This window comes from Brachyistius frenatus, unplaced genomic scaffold (genome assembly GCF_029030835.1).
Source record: "Brachyistius frenatus isolate BFR_SWC_R1_liver_20210118 unplaced genomic scaffold, ASM2903083v1 Contig_6, whole genome shotgun sequence".
In the NCBI taxonomy this organism is placed as follows: domain Eukaryota; kingdom Metazoa; phylum Chordata; class Actinopteri; family Embiotocidae; genus Brachyistius; species Brachyistius frenatus.
This window is the reverse complement of record NW_027210605.1, coordinates 5,688,381-5,707,525: the sequence shown is the minus strand read 5'-3', so window position 1 is coordinate 5,707,525 and position 19,145 is coordinate 5,688,381. Positions and strand designations below refer to the sequence as shown.

General features: G+C 42.9%; 2 protein-coding genes across 3 annotated transcripts in view; one reads left to right on the top strand and one right to left on the bottom strand.

Moving 5' to 3' along the window:
* The window catches only part of LOC138614433 (low-density lipoprotein receptor-related protein 1-like), an 85,350-nt gene that overhangs the window by 25,104 nt on the left and 41,101 nt on the right, over positions 1-19,145 (bottom strand). For both annotated transcript variants that reach the window (XM_069687903.1, XM_069687912.1), the window contains exons 9-41: positions 18,759-18,948; positions 18,488-18,631; positions 18,099-18,335; positions 17,719-17,899; positions 17,128-17,350; positions 16,835-17,024; positions 16,614-16,736; positions 16,166-16,306; positions 15,704-15,829; positions 14,705-14,821; positions 14,537-14,617; positions 14,273-14,440; positions 12,950-13,132; positions 12,411-12,608; positions 12,000-12,245; positions 11,458-11,655; positions 10,030-10,234; positions 9,270-9,434; positions 8,783-9,027; positions 7,910-8,041; positions 6,636-6,863; positions 6,280-6,454; positions 5,843-5,937; positions 5,563-5,712; positions 5,262-5,402; positions 4,974-5,102; positions 4,758-4,889; positions 4,543-4,677; positions 4,303-4,432; positions 4,081-4,207; positions 3,378-3,529; positions 3,159-3,283; positions 2,523-2,894 (exon numbers count right to left, since the gene is read on the bottom strand). In XM_069687903.1, the coding sequence (XP_069544004.1) occupies positions 2,523-2,894; positions 3,159-3,283; positions 3,378-3,529; positions 4,081-4,207; positions 4,303-4,432; positions 4,543-4,677; positions 4,758-4,889; positions 4,974-5,102; positions 5,262-5,402; positions 5,563-5,712; positions 5,843-5,937; positions 6,280-6,454; positions 6,636-6,863; positions 7,910-8,041; positions 8,783-9,027; positions 9,270-9,434; positions 10,030-10,234; positions 11,458-11,655; positions 12,000-12,245; positions 12,411-12,608; positions 12,950-13,132; positions 14,273-14,440; positions 14,537-14,617; positions 14,705-14,821; positions 15,704-15,829; positions 16,166-16,306; positions 16,614-16,736; positions 16,835-17,024; positions 17,128-17,350; positions 17,719-17,899; positions 18,099-18,335; positions 18,488-18,631; positions 18,759-18,948 (5,584 nt within the window). The remainder of the gene's footprint in view (positions 1-2,522; positions 2,895-3,158; positions 3,284-3,377; positions 3,530-4,080; positions 4,208-4,302; positions 4,433-4,542; positions 4,678-4,757; positions 4,890-4,973; positions 5,103-5,261; positions 5,403-5,562; positions 5,713-5,842; positions 5,938-6,279; positions 6,455-6,635; positions 6,864-7,909; positions 8,042-8,782; positions 9,028-9,269; positions 9,435-10,029; positions 10,235-11,457; positions 11,656-11,999; positions 12,246-12,410; positions 12,609-12,949; positions 13,133-14,272; positions 14,441-14,536; positions 14,618-14,704; positions 14,822-15,703; positions 15,830-16,165; positions 16,307-16,613; positions 16,737-16,834; positions 17,025-17,127; positions 17,351-17,718; positions 17,900-18,098; positions 18,336-18,487; positions 18,632-18,758; positions 18,949-19,145) is intronic.
* LOC138614623 (galanin receptor type 1) lies at positions 305-1,315 on the top strand. The gene has a single exon (XM_069688161.1). The coding sequence runs from the start codon at positions 305-307 to the stop codon at positions 1,313-1,315; it is 1,011 nt and encodes a 336-aa protein (XP_069544262.1).

Sequence of the window (19,145 nt, the reverse complement as noted above, 5' to 3'; positions counted from 1 at the left end):
AATATCTCTGGGCACCAAAAGAGGATGAACGATAATCATTTTTGTATTTTTTCGGTTCTTTCTTTCTGGGAGTGCACAGACTATAAATGAGAGGCCAGATAAATAGTTTGATTACAACTGCTTAATTAATTGCTATTATTATGAAAGTACTTATTGGAATTGTATTAATGCCTGTTAATAAAGTTGAAGACTTGAACTGGAGCTAACATATGTGTCACCCAGACGCTGCATGATCATGTTGTTCCGATGCTTACTTTTAACAGGACATTAGATTAATTACTCTGTCGATTATTTCAGTGACTGCATGGAGACTTTGGGGCAGCAAATAAACAGCAGTGGCCTCGGCCCACTTGACAGGGAAGATGAGGCTTTAATCAAAGCTGTGGTGCCCGTCCTAGACGGGCTGATTCTGGTGACTGGCCTTGTGGGGCAAACCCTTGTCATCACAATCCTCACTGGCAGGAGGAAGAAAGAGAGTCAACCCCTGCATGGTACAGACACCCTGCTGCTGTTGCTCTGCCTGCCCTTCCACACCTCTGCTATCACGCTGGGCTACTGGCCATTCAGCAGTTTCCTGTGCAAAGCCATCAGCTTCCTGGGTGTGGCTTGCTCCGCTGCCTCGGTGTTTACCCTGGCAGCGTTGGCTGTGACGCGTTACCTGACGGTGGTGCACCCCACCTGGGCCTATCGTTCAAGGATGCACAGACAGATTAAGCTGACAGTGGCTCTGCTCTGGGTCTCTGCCTCGGCTTTGGCAGCACCACAGTTTGCTTTCCGCACAATTACCATGTCCAGCGCGGTATACTGCTTTGCCTTCCTGTCCGACTTCAGCCAGCTGGTCTACAGCATTGCCCTTTTCATATTCGGCTTTGCGCTACCACTAGGCATCATTGTATTGATGTATGTCAAGATCTACTGTTTTCTTCGACATGCACGGGGGCTGGGGAATGCTCCCCAGCTGGAACGCTACCAGAACCAAGTCACTCACACTTCAGCTCTCCTGGTCCTAGTCTTCACTCTCCTGTGGCTGCCCTCCTACGCCATCATGTTCTCCTTCATTGGAGGAACCCTCCTAGGTTCACCCGGCTACAATACTATTGCCATCGTAGCCAGACTGTTGGCATCCTCAGCAGCAGTGGTAAACCCTGTACTGTATGGCTTTGCGTCTCAGAAGTTTAGACGAGACCTACTGGAGCTGGGGAGAGGGCGCTGGGCATGGTGCAAAAGCTGTCTGATTGGTTGCCCTCAAGTGATGAGAAGAGACATGGTGCAGCCATTTGAGCTGGACACGACCTCAGAGAGAGACCAAAACTAACGCTTCAACCAGAAGGAAAACACTGCTACCTCATGAGTTACTTCATACTGGAATTAGAGCTAGTTAATGTGGATAAAAGCGATATTAACTAGCACAAAATATAAATGTATTACTATATCTACATATATATCTGTCTATATATACTCTATTTATATTTATCTATATTTTGTATCATTATATGGAAATGTGATGAAGTAATGTTGAAATAAAATAAACTTCATTTCAAGTTGGTTTTTTTCACATTGTAAAAATAAGTTTTTCCACTTTAGTTTTTCATCCACTGATGACAGAATTTAGGAAATGTTGTAACAAAATGAGTTATGGAAGATTAAATTACAACTTTTTTATAGTTATTAATTTAGGCAGCAGAATGTTATAAAACAGTTACACAATATGATGATCTAATCAGGTTATGATTCTACTAAAAGTTAATATATGATCATTTTTATTTAGTGCTTATCTGGACAAATACAGTCCTCTAACCTTAGATAGTTCAATTCTGTAATCAGTACCTAAAAAATAATTTGTGGGAAAACCAGCCATCATTTTCTACAATCTGTTAAAAAAACAGATTCCAATCCAACATCAATAAATACACAAACGCCCATGCACTTTAATTGTTTTCTTGTGTTCACAATTAAAAGAATGAATGTTCTGAATATTCAGAATTCCTAATGTTATATACAAACAGGTGCAGGTCTTCAAAATGTGATGTTTGCTGGATGGAGTTCAACAACCTCCTCTTAAATAATTTAAAGACAGTGGGATTCAAAACAAACTTCAGTGTTGAAACAAGCAAAAAGCAGTGTGTGTGTGTGTGTGTGTGTGTGTGTGTGTGTGTGTGTGTGTGTGTGTGTGTGTGTGTGTGTGTGTGTGTGTGTGTGTGTGTGTGTGTGTGTGTGTGTTGCGTCTGTGTCTTCTTCAAGTGGCAGCCCTAAGTGATGTCACTCTGAAATAGTTGAGAAGCTATAGCTGTGTGTTTATTAAAGCGGATCCTCCTGGGTGCTTGTGTTGTCAAAATGCGTGATGATGTCTGTTGACAGTGTCAGGGAGACGAGGGACAACATTAAATTATTAATGGAGAAGAATAAAAAGTGGTACCACAGCTGAAATATGCTATATGTACACAGAGTGGGGAAAGGTTTTACGTACAGTGATACGAATGATGTAAAAAAAAAAAAAATGTGATGGATCGTTTCACACTTACTGTCCACCACAATCTTGCGGTCTGTGCCGTCATCGTTGATCTGCTGGATGTTGCCAAAGTGAATGTCACTGAAGAAGACGCGGTTGGCTCCCTTCCCTCCACCACCATGGTAGTCAAAGGTGAGGGCGATGACATTCTTCATGTGGTCCGGGTCCTCAAATGGTTTTATTGGCGCGTTGAGGTTCGTCTCATCGGACAGGTGAATGCTCTTCAGTATGGTGCGTTCAGAGTACAGCAGGTATCCGTCGTAGTCGCGGCAACTGCGGTTGTCTTCTGCCAGCATGCCATGAGCACAGGCACAGGTGCGCTCCCCGTTGCCACGGAAAAGACACAGCTGTTCGCAGCCGCCGTTGTCTTTGCAGACGTTTGTGCCTGTGGAGAGAGCCACACGTTCATGAGGTGTGCTGTTAACCAAATAATGAGCTTGATTACAGCATTTCTTCAGTGCCTGGAGTGTGTTGATTACTGTCGGTGATACAACTTTTTATCACTGTGCGTGACAGGCTTTTTTAATACCTGTCAGGACCAACTTGTCCCACTGTTCTTACAAGGACATTTTACCAGAATATATATATATTTTTTTTTTTTAAGAGTTCATAGTTAGGTTTAAGTGTATGTGCTTTGTGTGTTTCCTACCTTGCTGCCTGGCCCTGTTGAAAACTTTGATGTCTTTCAACTGTACACCAATGCCTGTCCTGAGCTGCACAGCATCTGTAGCATTGTCTTTGCTGCCTCTCTTAATGGAGCCGTTAGCATGAGTCCTGAACAAAATACAATAAGACAATGAGTCACTTAACAGCACATTACAATATGAAACCTTTCACATGATTCACTTAGAAGAGTGGAAAAGCTGACCTATCACTCCAGTAGATGTATTCCTCAAATACAGAGACAGCAAACATGTCCATGTTGTTGTTGGCCAGCACCAGCTCCCTGTTCTCTCCAGTCTCAAGGTTGATACGCTCGATTTTGTCTGTTCTGGCATCGCACCAATACAGCAGACCCTCCTGGAGGGGTAAAGTACAAATAAAATAGTGTTAATTATTGACTGAAAGTTCAAATAGAAAATTCAACCAAAATGGTATTTGGGAGACATAGACAACACAGAAATCATTCTATTTCCCCTTTTCACTTGTTCACTATAGCATCTCGTGCTTTAATATACAATACTGGTGGATGTTACTTGAGGCAGCTCTAAAGCCAAATCACCATTAATCTTAAATATTATTAAGTTACATATATCTGGTTAATAAAATAATATGGGGGACTGGTATAATTTACAGAGAAAAGTCTTAAGCGATCATTGTGGCTACATTAGGCAAAGTTTATCATGCATTACAATTTAAATTAAATGTATGAAACCACAAGACATGAACTACTTCTATAATTGAATTAAGTAAAAACTGTGGATAATTCTTGTTGCATGAAACGCCAGCTAACCAACGATTCAGTCTCTGGGAAAAAATATCCCCAGTAGTCATGGGAAATACCTTCTATAAATAAAGACAAATGTGATTAGGAATATCTAAAGTGCAATAACTTAAATTGGGGTCCACACCTCGTAGTCGATGGAGATCCCATTTGGCCAGCTGATGCTCGCATTGACCATGACCAACCTCTGGGAGCCATCTAACCGAGAACGTTCAATACGAGGATACTGACCCCACTCTGTCCAGAACAAATACCTGCACACAAGGACACAGGAGATGATGTAGAAGTGCAGTCAGGGGAATTTAGAAATGTCAGAAGGCAGATTTAAGCTGTTGCCCGGGAGCGTTACCCTTTCACCGGGTGAACGGTTATGGCTCTGGGTTTGTCCAGGCCCTGGGAAATGACCACATAGCGGAAGGAGCCATTCAGCCTAGCCACCTCAATCACATCAAAGCCCTGGTCAGTCCAGTAAATATTTCCTATAAAAGAACAAAAATATAAATCAGTTGTTGTCCCTTATCTGTACTTGTGCCATAATAATGTAGGCATAAATATTGGAAATAGGATTTACATTTTTTAATGAACAAACCTGCGATCCAGTCAACAGTGATGCCCTCCACCCGGCCAATGCCGTTGGTAACCACATCTTCTCTCCACGTCTGATCTCTCTTGGCCCTACTGATTGTACTCAGGCCCATGTCCACCCAGTAGATGGTGTCATTTTCTGAGGAGGAAATAATGACAGCTTTAAAATGTCATTCAAGCTAGGCCATGTATTTCCTGACATCCCTCAGTGTCACTCACCAGCGTGGAAGTCGATGCCGACGGCCAGGGAGGTGCCAGACACGGGAACCAAAGCATCAGATTTGTCTGCCGGGTACAGTGGAATTCCTCTGATTCCCTCATGAACAGAATAGAGCAGGAAGGATCCTATACCTGCACGAGGAGAGGACATGAAGTGTTAGATTTAGGAGACATTCATACAGTATGTGTGACTAAAGCTGTGAAGCACCATCTCACCTTCACAGGACTGCTGCCCTGTCTTGAGGCTGTATCCAGCAGTGCACATGCAGGCCCTGGTTGTGGGTGAGGTGGGCAGACATAGCTGTGAGCAGTCGCCATTGTTGTTACTGCACAGGTTGATACCCGCTAAAGGAAAAGGAGAAGAGCAGTGAGAACCAAGGAGAAAAAAATTGACATGCTAAATGGGTTTTCTACCCGCTTCAGAACACAAGACTCAATTCATTGTTTTCTACATTGCCTTTGCAAATAGAATTACTTTTTGACTGCAATATTTCTCCTCCTTACCTTTCTGCACATCCTCATCATAGATCCTCATGTGCATCATAGGAGAGGTGTTGTTTCGTAGAACTTTCCAGTTTCCTCCATCCTTCTTGTCACATGTTCCTATCTGGTCTGTTCCCTGGTCTGCCCACCACAGCTTGTCTCCTAAAATAATGGAAATGAATTCATATCTTTGTGATGTGATTTTGAGATAGTGATCTCCTTAAGACTATAAGCAGTAATATGATGTAACTATCAACAGTCAGATGAGAATATACATAAAGAAAATATAGATAAATTTGAAGTGTTATATTTTTCCTCTTACCCATAATAGCCAGTGCAGTAGCCTTGGTAAGTTTGCCTTTAACACCCTCCAGGATCTCTGGTTTAGATCCATCAAGCTGACAACGGTTAATGGTGCTGTTTCCTGAGCTGATCCAGTACAGCTGCTCTTTTTCATAGTCTATGGAGAGGCCTAAATGGGAGGAATAATGATGCGATTAAACATACACGTCTGTTACACTAATATGTTTAATCTGTGCTTTTACTTTGTATAGTTCAACAGAGATGCAGCTATTTTAGAAGTGGAGGGAACAGCTCCTCACCTACTGGCCCTTTTTGATTGGTGAAAATTGTGGTGTGGTTGCTACCATCCATGTTGGCCATGCTTATGTTGTCACCATCAGTCCAGTAAAGCTTCCTGAAGACAGGTGTGAATAATATAAGACTTGAAGAGGGACTGAAATTTATTTTCTAGACAAGAACAATGCTCCACCAAAGACACATTACAGGACACAAAGTGGGCCTAAACTGAGGGAAAAGTAGGTCAAAGATTAAGAAGAATGAAGAGACAAAAATAAAATAAAATTTAAAAAAAAAGTAATTAAGATGTCATCTCAGAAGTAATTTAGGAAAAGAGAATCTGTCCAATCTGTGTATTCAAAGTCAGAGGAGAGTTAATTGAGTATTATTCGGGACAGAAAAAGAGCATGAGCTAGATAATCACATCTTGAACTGAATGCAGGCCTGAAATAACACTCACCCCAGTAGAGGGTGCAACACCAGACAGTGGGGCTTGTCTAATCCCTGGATAACAGCATTCTTAAAAGATCCATCCAGTCTGGCCACATTGATCTGCTTCTTATTGGCATCATAACTGGTCCAGAAGAGGTTCCTGGACACCCAGTCCACTGCCAGCCCGTGGGCATTAGGGAGGTCTGAGGAATTTCAGAAAGAAAAGAAAAATGTTTAGAATTTCTGGTGTATTCAGAGTCATCAAAGTCTTAAAACCTCCTATTGCAGTTACTGCTTACTGCTTACTCACTAATTACAAGATGAAATACAAACAAAGACTGAAATAAAAATCTTAATGACAGATACTCCTGTGATTGTTCTTACCCGCAGACACTACAGTCTCCACCCCTGTGCCATTGATGAAGGCTCTCTTGATGGTCTGTGTTCGCACATCGGACCAGTAGATGCGATGCTCCACAGCGTCGTAATCCACCACTGTCACGTTGTCTATGTCCGGCACAGTAAAGGAGATGATGTAGTTGTAGTAGGGGTTGTCGATGTCTACGCCTCGGATCTCGATCTGACGAGCATAAAGAAGGAACTTGCGGGACTCTGGAAAAAATAAACAAAAACTGAGAGTAAGAAAGATTTCTTCTGTTGCATCTTTTACTGCAAGTTACCTGCACAGGAACAGCAGGCTCAAAGGAGTAGGGAGGACCAAACGCAGACAGAGCAAGCTTTACATTTTATGAGTTTTAGCAAGTTTGTAGATGTTTTCTCAAGCTGATGTTTGTCCCATCTATATTCTTATAAGTACGTTGTTATTAGAAGTGTAGCTGTGTTTAGGCTTTTTCTTTTTTTATACTTGCCTCACAGTCAAAGGGAACAAGTTGGATCCCAGGAGACAGATGCTCAAGAGGTTCAAATTGACCAGCTAGTTGCATGTTGCCCTTTTGCCCTTGTCGAAGCTGGATTGCCTCAGGGGAGTTTGGAGGTGGAGATAACAGATGACTCCCCCTCAATCAAGATTTTATACAACTAGTATAAATTGGTGTCTGAGTTTAAGTGGTGAATGTAAAGGTTTATTGAAAACTTTTCACCGTTCGGAAAGAGCTTTGTTCTGTTAAAATTCCTGTGTTATTTGGGAATGCATCAGACATGCTAATCCAATTATCCTTATATCTACACTGCTGAGATCAGGATTGTTTTGTTGAATGCTAAAATCTTTGACGGACACTGAGAACGAGAGCGCGTGCACACATGCACATTAATTCCCACAGCTATCCCTTAAAACTATCATGAAACCCACTCATGAAATCCCACTGCAATAAATGAAGACTTCACTTCATCTTTTTTGACAGCCTTTTATAGGAAATGAAGTGGAAATGAAAGCGAAGAAGGCAGCGCGGCACAAACAGAGGAGATGTAATCAGAACGTCTGTCATAAGAGATGTCCTGTTTGGCAGCAGAGTGCACCATAGCAGTCAAAAAAGGCGTGGGAAAAGATTTCTGCAAACACAGAACCTGTCTCTTGCTCCCTGATAACGTGGATTATATGTGACAGCATTATCTGTACATTCTCCATCAGAATGTGTTTTATGGTAAACAAAGAAAGCATGCGGGTGGATGGGCTTGTAAGCAACAGTATCTACCCTTACCTTTGCAGGTGCGCTTGTCAGGCTGCAGCTTCATGAGGTGTGGGCAGGCACAGGAGAAGGACTGGTTAAAGTTGATGAGACACAGGTGGGAGCAAGGGCCTTTACCATCACTGGTGGCACATGGGTTAGGGGCTAAAAGGAAGAAAAAGTCATTCAGGATACTTGAAGAAAGAGACACACATAAAGGCAGAGTGTTAAATCAGAGACACACAGATAGAGGAGGCTCACAATATAAAAAATAATACCATTATACATTGTGTTATTAGACCAGACCATGTCAGAAACTGTTTGTATTGCAATAATTAGAGTTATTTTATCATGTTTCTGAGTGTGATGGACTTCTCCATCAGTCGGCCCTCAAGAAAAGTGAGGGTGTAGAAAAAGACTTTGTCTACCAGATCTGTCAACACAGTTTGTTGCCTCATCACTGTCATGGAGATTGGCTGCAGCTGTCAATCAACAATTCAGTGAGCTCTCTCTTTTCCTGTCACCAATTACAAGACCCCGTGCCTCTCCGCTGCCCACACACCCATGGGATCCTACAGCCATGGGCTACTAAACGTTAAGGTGACAGTTTGACGTGACACAACACTACAAGACAGTTCTTACAACATTTCTGCCATCAGGTCTATCATGTGTGTCTGTGAGATCAACATGTGACATTTTAAGTTGCAGGAGGAGGGTTTTCTTTCCTATCCAGCCCGTGGGAAATACTAAACACTGGGGTGACTTTTTGATCAACCAGGCAATGGGACGTGTCCAAAGTGCTGGTGTCATGAGGAGAAAACACATCTCACGTCTCTAAAAGGTCAGCTGTCTTTGGCCAATATTCCCTAAGAGTATTTCTGCATCTTTATCTAGTGTACAACATACCCTGAGGTTGTCTGGACGGGTGATAGACCTGCAAGTCAAACGGCTGAGTGTTGGTGCGCTGGACTACAGTGACATTGTGTCCTGTCCATTTGTTGGCTTTGGCCAGAGTGTTGGTCCTCCAGTCAGTCCAGTAGACCTCGCCTCCATACATGGTGACAGCAAAGGGGTGGGACAAATACTCATGACCCCGCAACACTTCAATGAGCCCAGAGCCATCGTACATCGCAGAGTAGATAGCATCCGACCTTGAGAAGCATGAAGGCAGAGATGTAAACTTTAAACAACATGTTGTTATGATGCATGTTACTATATGAATCTGTACTTTGTATGTAGTTTTACATAAGCAACAAACATCAGCATGGTCATGAAAAATTTATCGTGGCAGAAAGAGAGAAGAAAACGGAGCGAGTGGGTGATGTAACGAGTGAGTGGGTGGATACAGTGCAATGGAAGCCCTCTATATATTCAGTCTAGTTGTAAACGCTACCTGGCATCAATCCAGACAATGCGTCTTTCCATGTAGTCCACAGTGAGCCCATTGGGCCAGCCACCGCTGCCGGTCTCCCTGTGGATGGTGCGTCTGCCTTCGCCACTCATGGACGCTGCCTCAATCCTGGGCAGACTGGCATCCCAGTCGGTCCAAAAGAGAATACTACCAACAGGAAATTATCAAATGTGAGGAGGGACTTCAAAGATCTGTACAGTATCATCACATGAGAACAGTTTAATAGAAAATACAGTAGGTGTAATATATCTATCTATAACTAAAGGTAGAGCCTGACTGGTACTGGATTTTTAGGCAGATGCCAAATTAGGAAATAAACTAATTCCCGTATCAATATGTTGACAAAAATGTGGTTATTAAAACACTGTGATAAAGATATATATCTATAAGCAGTTTGACAATAAACTACATAGAAATTACATCAGTGCACTGAAACAATAAACACAAACAGAACAATTATTAAAGTCCTTCTTTTCCTGTATTATGTTCTGTAAAAAATACTTAACATGTACCCAATACCAATGTGATAGGCTAATATCTTCTGATAAAATCAAACATGTGATAAGTTGGTTGGGCCCTATTAAAGTGTATTTGAAATGCCAATAACTTCCATTTTCTAAATTTAATTCCATTCATTACAATTATATTTTGTGTGTAAAAAAAAATCTCAATGCAACATGGTCCCAGAACACTTTACAATAATGTAACTGTGACTTGAGAATCCCACATCTGTGCCTCTTACCCATCTCGAGGGTCAAGGGCGATGGCCCGGGGATGCTCCACTTCTCCAGCCAGCAGGGTGGTTCTCATGGTCCCATCCAGCTTGGCCACCTCAATCTGATCCAGATTGCTCTCCACCCAGTAGATGTTTCCTGCTATCCAGTCCACAGCTAGTCCCTCTGGAGTGGCCAGTCCATACTGGATCACCACCTCAAAACTGGTCAGAGCTGACCAGAACACACAAAACACAGAGAAATGGTGGCTTACACCTAGGATGGTGTTTTGTTTTGGTTATGCATTTTGCAAGTGAGCACAAAGCTGAGAGAGGGACTATTATTTTAATGTTCATGATTTTTAAAGTAGAAAAGGGGTTTGGTTCATGTTACTTTCACAAAGGAGAGCAGATCTCCCGGAAGCACATATGGTTTATTGCAAAGAAAAAAAAAATTGTTTTCCTGATTTGTTTAGAATTCCTGAATCTTATGCAATCCGTCAGTGAATGGCAAGCACTGCTGCTGTGACTGTGAGTCTGACTAGCACCATCTCCACAACCCACTGCCCCACTCTTAAAGAAAACAAGCAACCAAAACCAGTTCTCCCTCTCTTTTTCTAACTTCCCAGAAACAACTGGCTCTTGTGCAAGCCAAGTGCAGAGCCAAAATGTGTGATCATCACTGACTCAGGGGGGGTTAGACAAGTTCTCCATAAGGCCTTCCAGTAGTAATTAAAGGGAGAGGGATAGGTCTTCACAGTTTACTTAAAAGAATACTGAAGTTATGGCTGCTTATCTATGTGTGGGAAGGGAGGTCTTTATTAAGTTCTTGGCACTATCCAGTAGGCAACAACCACTTTGGAGACTCTGAAATTGCCTCTAAAACAAGCAGCAGGAGCTGATCTATGAGCTGGCCACAATGTCCTTGTTCGGGAACCCTGTTTTAATATTGAACTTGGGAGGGATGGGAACTGGAACTGCAGTGTGTTGTGCCTCCTACACTAAATCAGTGCTCTGGCTGCAGTCACGCACAGCGAGTACTGAGACAAATGGGAAGAGACAAAGCCTTCCGTGTGCCCCCGAAGTGCTGCGCTGGGAACACAACTTTGATTGGCAAAGAGTTCTGGTGTTTTGGAGCAAGAAAGGCTGGCCATGACCTGGGAGATTTATTCAGGGTCACAGACTGCCACTGCTGACCACAGATGCTTTTTAAAAACATTTGGTGTGTTTTTGCTTCGTGGAAGTTAATTTCTGAGATATGCTCAGTCAAAAGCATGATTTGTTTTACGTGATCACCACCTTTACTTGATTTTATTTTACTTAAGATGACACTAAAAAAGGAACTTCTACTTACTATGTAAATTAGACTGTTCTAAGAGGCCATTTATTCCACCACCACATCTGTTTCTCCAAACAACCTAAAATTACAGAAAGCTGTCGGCTAATTGGCTGCCTCACCTCCATTTTCAGACAGTTTCCCACGGTAGATCTTATCCTCCACAACATCAGTCCAGTACAGGGTGCTCTGGTTGAGGTGGAAATCCAAGGCAATGGTGTTCCTCAGGCCTGGTACAAGCACACTGAACTCTCCCTTGTGAAGGTCAATCCTTCTGATCTCATGGCGATTGGAGAAGATAATGAAAGGCTTGAAGGGATCTGAAGAAGAAAAGAAATTGTAACCAGAAATGTTTCAGTACAGTAAATTTCACCACAAAGTCCAGATTCACAAAACCCTATTGCTCTTGAACCAAATCCTGCCACAGCTGTTTATATCTGTCCCTTTAAAAAACAAAAAACAAAAAACAAAAAAAAACAACTAAAGGTGTTTACTGCTTTATTTTAGGAGAAAATCTTCAACATCTTGATGCAATAATTACTACATAATAATACAATAATACATAGAATCAGTATTGTATATCTACTTCAGCACATGAAAAATGTATTGCCCTCAACCTGAATAATCTCTCTCTTTTTGCCAAGAGGTTCCTGTTTTTCCTCACCAGTACTTTTGCAGCTCTCCATGTCAGACTCCAGCTCCCAGCCCTCGTAGCAAGAGCACTTGACGCTGGATTTCTCCTGTTCACACTTCTGGCTACACTTGAGGTGTTTGGCACAGAAGCTCTGGATCTGGCAGGTCTTGTTGTCGGCTCCCAGCTCCATGCCGAGGGGACAGGAGCACATGAAGCCCTCCCCGGGAATGATGCTGCAGTTGTGACTGCAGCCCCCATTATCCAATGAACACAAGTCTGCAGGCAAAAAAACAGAGATGAAAGCTTTGGAAATCATGGAGGCAGAGAGAACTGTTTGTACTGTGTTGTTTTGAAATTCAAACTGGAAGAGACAGGACATAAGAATCAGTTACTGAACACATTTTTGTGTGTGTGTAAAAATGTCTTTAAGAATGTTTTTACCACAAAGTTTCTCGTCTGACCCATCCGGACAATCGTCAGTGCCATCACAAAGCTTCTCAGCAGGCAAACAGATGGAGTCATTGGTAGCACACATGTGGTGAGACAACTTGCACACCAACGCCTCGCAGTTGTCCTCATCTGAGTTGTCCTCGCAGTCACTGTCGCCATCACACACCCAGGCCTTGCTGATGCACCGAGCTGACAAGACCACAAAGTACAGATTTTCAACTTTTGTTGTTTTAAGACTTCTATCTTAAAGTGACCCTCCTACCAAGGATGTGATTTTGGTCAAAGTTAATCCTGCTCGCCAAATGAAAAGCAATAGCATGAGTCACATTACTGCTATAAAAATCAAACAAAATGTGATGAACAGAAATTTTCCAGTACCACTTTTTGGTGAAAATGAGCATGTTATTTGTCATTTGTTGGAGGATAAAAACCTACCTGTGTTACAACACCATCACATCTTCAATTGACACTGTCAAAATAGTTAATCGGTCTTAACCTCTGGTACTTAGTGCAGCTGACAGAATCCTTACCAGAGTCCCTGCAGCTGAACTTGACTGCCGGGTCACACATGTGTGTGACTCCCTCACAGTTATTCTCATCACTCAGGTCCATACAATCGGTGTCGCCGTCACAGCGCCAGCGCATGGGAATGCAAAGGCCGTCCATCCGACACTGGAACTCATCCACATGGCAGCCGCCTGGAGGACGGGTGGCTGGAGAGAAAACAGCAAGACAAAAAGTTCAGGTTAGCTGAGAAAAAAACATGCAGTGTGTAGTTTGAGCAATGTCAGAGGTGCAAGAAAATAACAGTAGAAGTCAGTAACTGAAAAATAAACTGAAGTCACAGCTAGCAGTCAAACAGACCACACACAGTTGGTCAAAAACTGTGAAAGGAGAGAATAGGCCAGGACAGTAATTAATTATTATGTGGGTATGCTGGGATGCTGGGTAACAACCTGACAATGAGCCAAGTCAAATAACAATGACACACATAGATTAGAGGCACCACTGAGGAGGTGGCAATGTGACATCCCATCATGGCAAAGGTCAGTGTTTGGCACAGCTAAAACAGGAAAGGAAAACTGGGATCTTTCAGCACATAACTAAAATATACAGGAAGGGAGCACGATAGTATTGCTTTTTTTTATTTCAGCTAATAATTTCCAGACGGCAGGCCAAGAGAGCTCACAAACACACACAGCCAGACACACACAACAGAGCACAGATTGCTCATTAGAGCAGCAGGTCATGCTGGGCCCCGTTTTTGCATGCTGCGATTTGACAGCAGTTGGCTACATTTCTGCATGGATCAAACAGTACATACAGCATCCGAACACACATAGTGCACAGGAGCTTATGTCTCCGGGCAGACCAACTGCTGAAGGAAGAGCGCAGCACAACGCTACGATGCAGTCTCAGTCAGTAAAACCGAATATTCCAGGTTAAGTCATATCGCTGCAGCAGACTCAAAACATCTGTGCCATTTACAAAAGACCATGAAAGAGTGTAATTGTTATCTAACCACAAAACATAATCACATCCTGAACAGAGCAGCAGAGAGGAGTTGTGGTAAATGACAAGTGGAAGTTGGAGGGCAGGCAGGGGCCTGTAGAGTGAAGGGAAACAGGGCAGCAGGGAGGAAGATCGCATCTTTGTGATATTGTGACAACCTCTTTACAAGAGCAACATGTAAACACAGTGAACTACAATACATGATGTGATGAGCACTTGACTTATGTACAAGACAAACACAATATTCCTCTATAAACACTCGGCCAGAGGAGACAGAGCCGTGACAAAACAATTTAGAGCAGTGCTGTTTCGGTTTGGTAGGCGCAGCACAGTTTTCTTACCCTGGTTGGTACAGTTGGCATGAGTCTCGTCACTGTAGTCTCCACAGTCATTGTCGCCGTCGCAGGTCCAGTATTCTGGGATACAGCGGCCGCTGTTACATTTAAACTGGACACTGGAACAGGAGTGGCTGCAGCCTGCTTCGTCACTGTTATCCCCACAGTCATTGTCTGCACATAAACACACATGCAAGATTTTTTTTTTTATCATTTATTGGGTCTTTTTAAGGTACAACTTCATGGCAGGTCAAGGAAGACGATACGCACCATTGTCACACCGCCAGTTGATATTGATGCAGCGGCCATTGGCGCAGGTGAACTGGGTTAGAGGGAAGCAGGTTGGATAGGCTGGAAGAAGGCGGCAAGAGAGGAGACATGAAACATCATAAGTGTATTTAAATTGAACTGTACAAGCAAAAGCAAATATTCACTCACCACAGGAGTCCGGTTCATCTGAGCGATCTCCACAGTCATCATCCAGGTCACATGTCCACGAGATGGGGATGCAGCGCCCGCTGGCACAGGGGTACTGGTTCGGTGGGCATGTGCGAGCTGGCAGGGAAGCATGTTATAAAAGAGTTAAGTGCTGTAAAAGGTTTTCCTTCTTTTTTCAACATCTTGGCAACAACTCATCGCTGTTAAACACCTAAAACACCGCTAAAGGCCAAAATTCCCATTTTTCTATTGGCTCAAAAAGTACTTCAAATCTCTTTCAATTTATTTGAGAAAATGAGGCAGCTCCTATAAAAGCAATAAATGCATAAACATGAAGATCATCACTGTGTTTCAGCCTGTTCTTATTGATGTTGTCAATCGATACATCCTCCTGAACTGTTTGTAAAACCATGTTGGTATCCGCTGCATAAACACTGAGTAAATTAACTCATAACTAACAGATCCAAGACACAACTTTGTCTGCCTGCATAAACGCACATTATACCAGCTATTCTTTCTTCACTCCTACATGCATCCTCCTACTAATACAATTTTAAACTTGAGTCATCCCCTGACTGTTGTACTATTCCCTGTTTCTTAAAACTTAAAACATATTTTTGTATTTGTTGATCGTGTGAGCACGTCTATATAGCTCTGAACATAATCACAATTCATAGATTAGTTATGCGTTTGAAAAACTCATCAAGATCAACAAAATCCCTCATTGCACATAATGACTCAAATCAAAACACATTGTATAATAATTTACCAAATCTTTAGTCCACCAACATACCTTTAGTCAGATAGAGTGCCACATGCACCCCACAGGCATAATTCTCTAAAACAGCAGCATTGTTTCAGACCTTTATGTAGATGGTCTACAGCTTCACAACATATTAAAACCTGTCACAGAGCTAATAAAGTAAAATATCCCATCTTGCACATGAAAAGATGAATAAAAAGCAAATGCTCTCTAAACTCCACAGAACTTGTATATACCAGAGCAGGTGGTGTTGGATTCATCCTCATCGTTGCCGCAGTCATTGTCACCGTCACACAGCCATCGCAGGGGGATACAGCGGTTGTTCTGGCATTTGAATCGATCAGCTGGGCAGGTGTGCTGGTCTGAGGGAAGAAACACAAAAATATATATCTGACATCAAAAACGGTTGAAAGTTAAAAGTATTTATCCATCAAGTATTTATCAAGCACGCTGCTTTACTAGCACTAGGTTGGATTTGATACATAAATGAAGTATAAAGAAGAAAAGAACATCCAAGACAAATATGTTGGACATAAGTTGGACAACAAAATTACAGCCACATTACTGAGCACGGAAAGACACAAATCTTGGAAACTTTAGTTTGCGCTCTGTCGGTTCGCGTTAGCTAAGACTCTTGAACACAATGTTGTTTATCCGTCTGTTGCTGTGTAACCATGACAATGACGTGGCACACTTACGACACAGCTCAGGGGCCTCATCACTGTTGTCCAGACAATCGTTGTCCCCGTCACACTTCCAGCGCTCTTGGATGCAGCGGTTGTTCTTGCAGGCAAACTCCCCAGGCTGGCACTGGGGCGGGGGCACGTAGGAGGGGTTGGCTGGAGATGAGTTCAGGGGTAGGAGCAGAAACAGATGAGCCATTAAGACAACAGCTGAGCACCAAAACAAAACAAATATTTTGGGGTTCAAGTCAGCTTTTGTCTCTCTTAAAGTTACAAAAAATATTGCTGGAGGTTGTTTAAAACTTCTCTCCAGTTTTGGAAAATACATCTTTTTTTTTATAGCTTGCAAATGGAAAGTACAGCCAAGAATTCTTTCACTCAACTCCTGCTGAGTAATGAATTTTCCACAGCCCTCCACATTGATCTTTGGTGAAACTTCTCTACTGGTAAAGCAGCTAAGTACCTTTGCAGGTGACATTATCGACATCAAGGATTTGATCATCAGCACAGCCGCAGGACCTGCCATTAGGAATAGCAAGACACAGACTGCTACAGCCTCCGTTGTTAACTCGACAGGCATTGGAGCCTAAGAAGAAAGACCAAGAGAGGCAGAATACTGTCATCATATCATACTTATCAGCACGTAATAAGAAAAGAAATGAGCGAGGAGAAGGGGGATTATACCTTGCTGCTGGTGTGCATCATACACTCTGATCTCAAATATGGGGGGCCTCTCATTGCGAAGTAAAGTGACTGTTTTAGTGACCTGGTCCAGTTTGTAGATGCTACCGCCACGGTACTCGTTCCAAAACAGAAATTGTTTGTAATGACATAAGCCGAAGGCGTGGTTGAGCTCCTGCCCCTCATACACAACCTGTTAATTGAGCAAACAAAGGGTGATCACATCTCTAAATCGAGCAAACAATTAGTATTTTTGTCTTTACGTAAGTACAGTATATTCTCAGAGCATCACTGACCTTTCGCTCGGTGGTGTTAAGGTAAACCAGCTCGATACGGTCGTAGTAAGCATCCACCCAGTACAGGATGCCCTGGGGAATGTCCAGGCTCAAGCCGTTGGGCCATAGCACTGTTTTGCTGGTCAGGAATACTTGGTGATGTGAACCGTCCATCCAAGCTTTTTTGATCTTCCCTCTGTTGCTCTCAGTGGGATCCTCCTCCCAGTCGGTCCAGTACATCCATCTGGGAGACGGTTAGCAGTATCACCACATTTAAAAGGATCGTGAGCTAAGACATTTCTGTGAGAGCTGAAGTGGTCACAAATGTAGTTTTGAGCTGAGATACTCTTTGATGGAACATCCCACAGCAAAACAAAGGAAGGAGTATCCTTAATCTTAATCTCTCTCACGCGCGCACGCACGCACGCACACACGCACGCAAACACACACGACCAGTGAGTTCAACAAAAATCTACAGTGCAGGCGGCCCACACAGCTGCAAGTCACCAATCCTCAGAGAATCCTCTTCCACTGCTCAATGCTGCATTGCACAAACAATATAATTGAAATAATATCCAATAAATTAACAACACCATTCCTCCAGTTTCTTACCCATGCTGTGGGTCCACAACAATGGCACGAGGGTGGCTCATCTTTCCCTCAATGAGAGTCTTGCGGGTCTGCGAAGCCTTCTCCAGCCTGGCAACACTGATAGTCTTTTTAGGCCCGTCATCTGTCCAGTAGAGATTACCTCCCATCCAGTCTACCGCTATCCCCTCGACTGTGTGGATACCTGCGATAAGCAAAAAAAAGCCGGTGTGAAAAAGGAACTATTAGCTGGCCAATCCAGGATGAATATCAAGAGAGTGACGTGAAATTGATATGGAATTGCCTGTCTGAAGTATTTTTCTCCATAAATTCTTTGTAAAAACCCACTTACAAAGTGGAAATAGCTTCCAGAATCCTGTGCAAATCTATCATTTCATTCTCACCTTCCTTGAGGATCGTGTCTCTCTCCATGCCATCTATCTTCTGTCGGCCAATAATGTAGCTGGTGGCATCAGCGAAGTAGATGAATTCACTGGCGGCGTGGAAATCCAGAGCTCGGGGGTTCATTAGGTTCTCAATGGGAATCATGTACTCATCGGGCACCTTAGCATTCATGTCCATGCCCCTGATGATTCCAGGACGACCCTTACCGTACACCAAGAACAACTCGTGGTCTGGTTCTGCAGAGAATCAGGAAAATAATAACAATAATAATAATTAAATGTCTTTAGTTCTGTCAGTGATTTTGTAACCACTATTATTTCATTGCCATCATCATGCATCGGTGCTGTAACTAATGGGAAGAGATTTTCCTCTTAGTCTTGATACTCACTCTTGCAGGACTTGCCATCGCTGCCAAGGCTGAATCCGGAGCGACAGCGGCAGGTACGGGTCTTGTGGCTGTTGCTCAGCAGACAGATGTCAGAACAGCCTCCAGCCTTTCCAAACTGATCCAGGGCACATGCATGGCTGCGCACTGAGCAGGGAAAGAAGTGCACAAAAACAACAGTTCATTGAATGAATCTGACTTGCAGCAACTGTTAAGTGTGGAAATGGATCAGATGATATTTTAACAGTCGAGCTGTGAGCTATAAGCTGTGCACCTTGAGGCTGGCGTCTCTGGTGGTACACATGCAGAGCAGCTCCTCGGTCTAACCGAGTCACCACCTGGAAGTCGGAGCTGTTGAAGCGGTTCACTCGAATTACACTGGTCTTGGGGTTGAGGTTGCCTTCATCCGAGTTTGTAGCATACAAGTAGTTTTCAAATACAGTCAGTCCATGCAGGTGGTCAATCTGAAACACATTAAAGAAGACAATAATGCCGTAAAATTTGAATGTTACCTTGTTGGATATTGAAAATCATGACTTTTTTAGTAAAATAGCTCATGATGCATGACTAAACATTTATGCAGTATTCTTTGTGTGCACATTTTTTATCTTGAACACTGCCTGGCAAATCCTCCATACTGAAACCTTTCGAACAAATAATT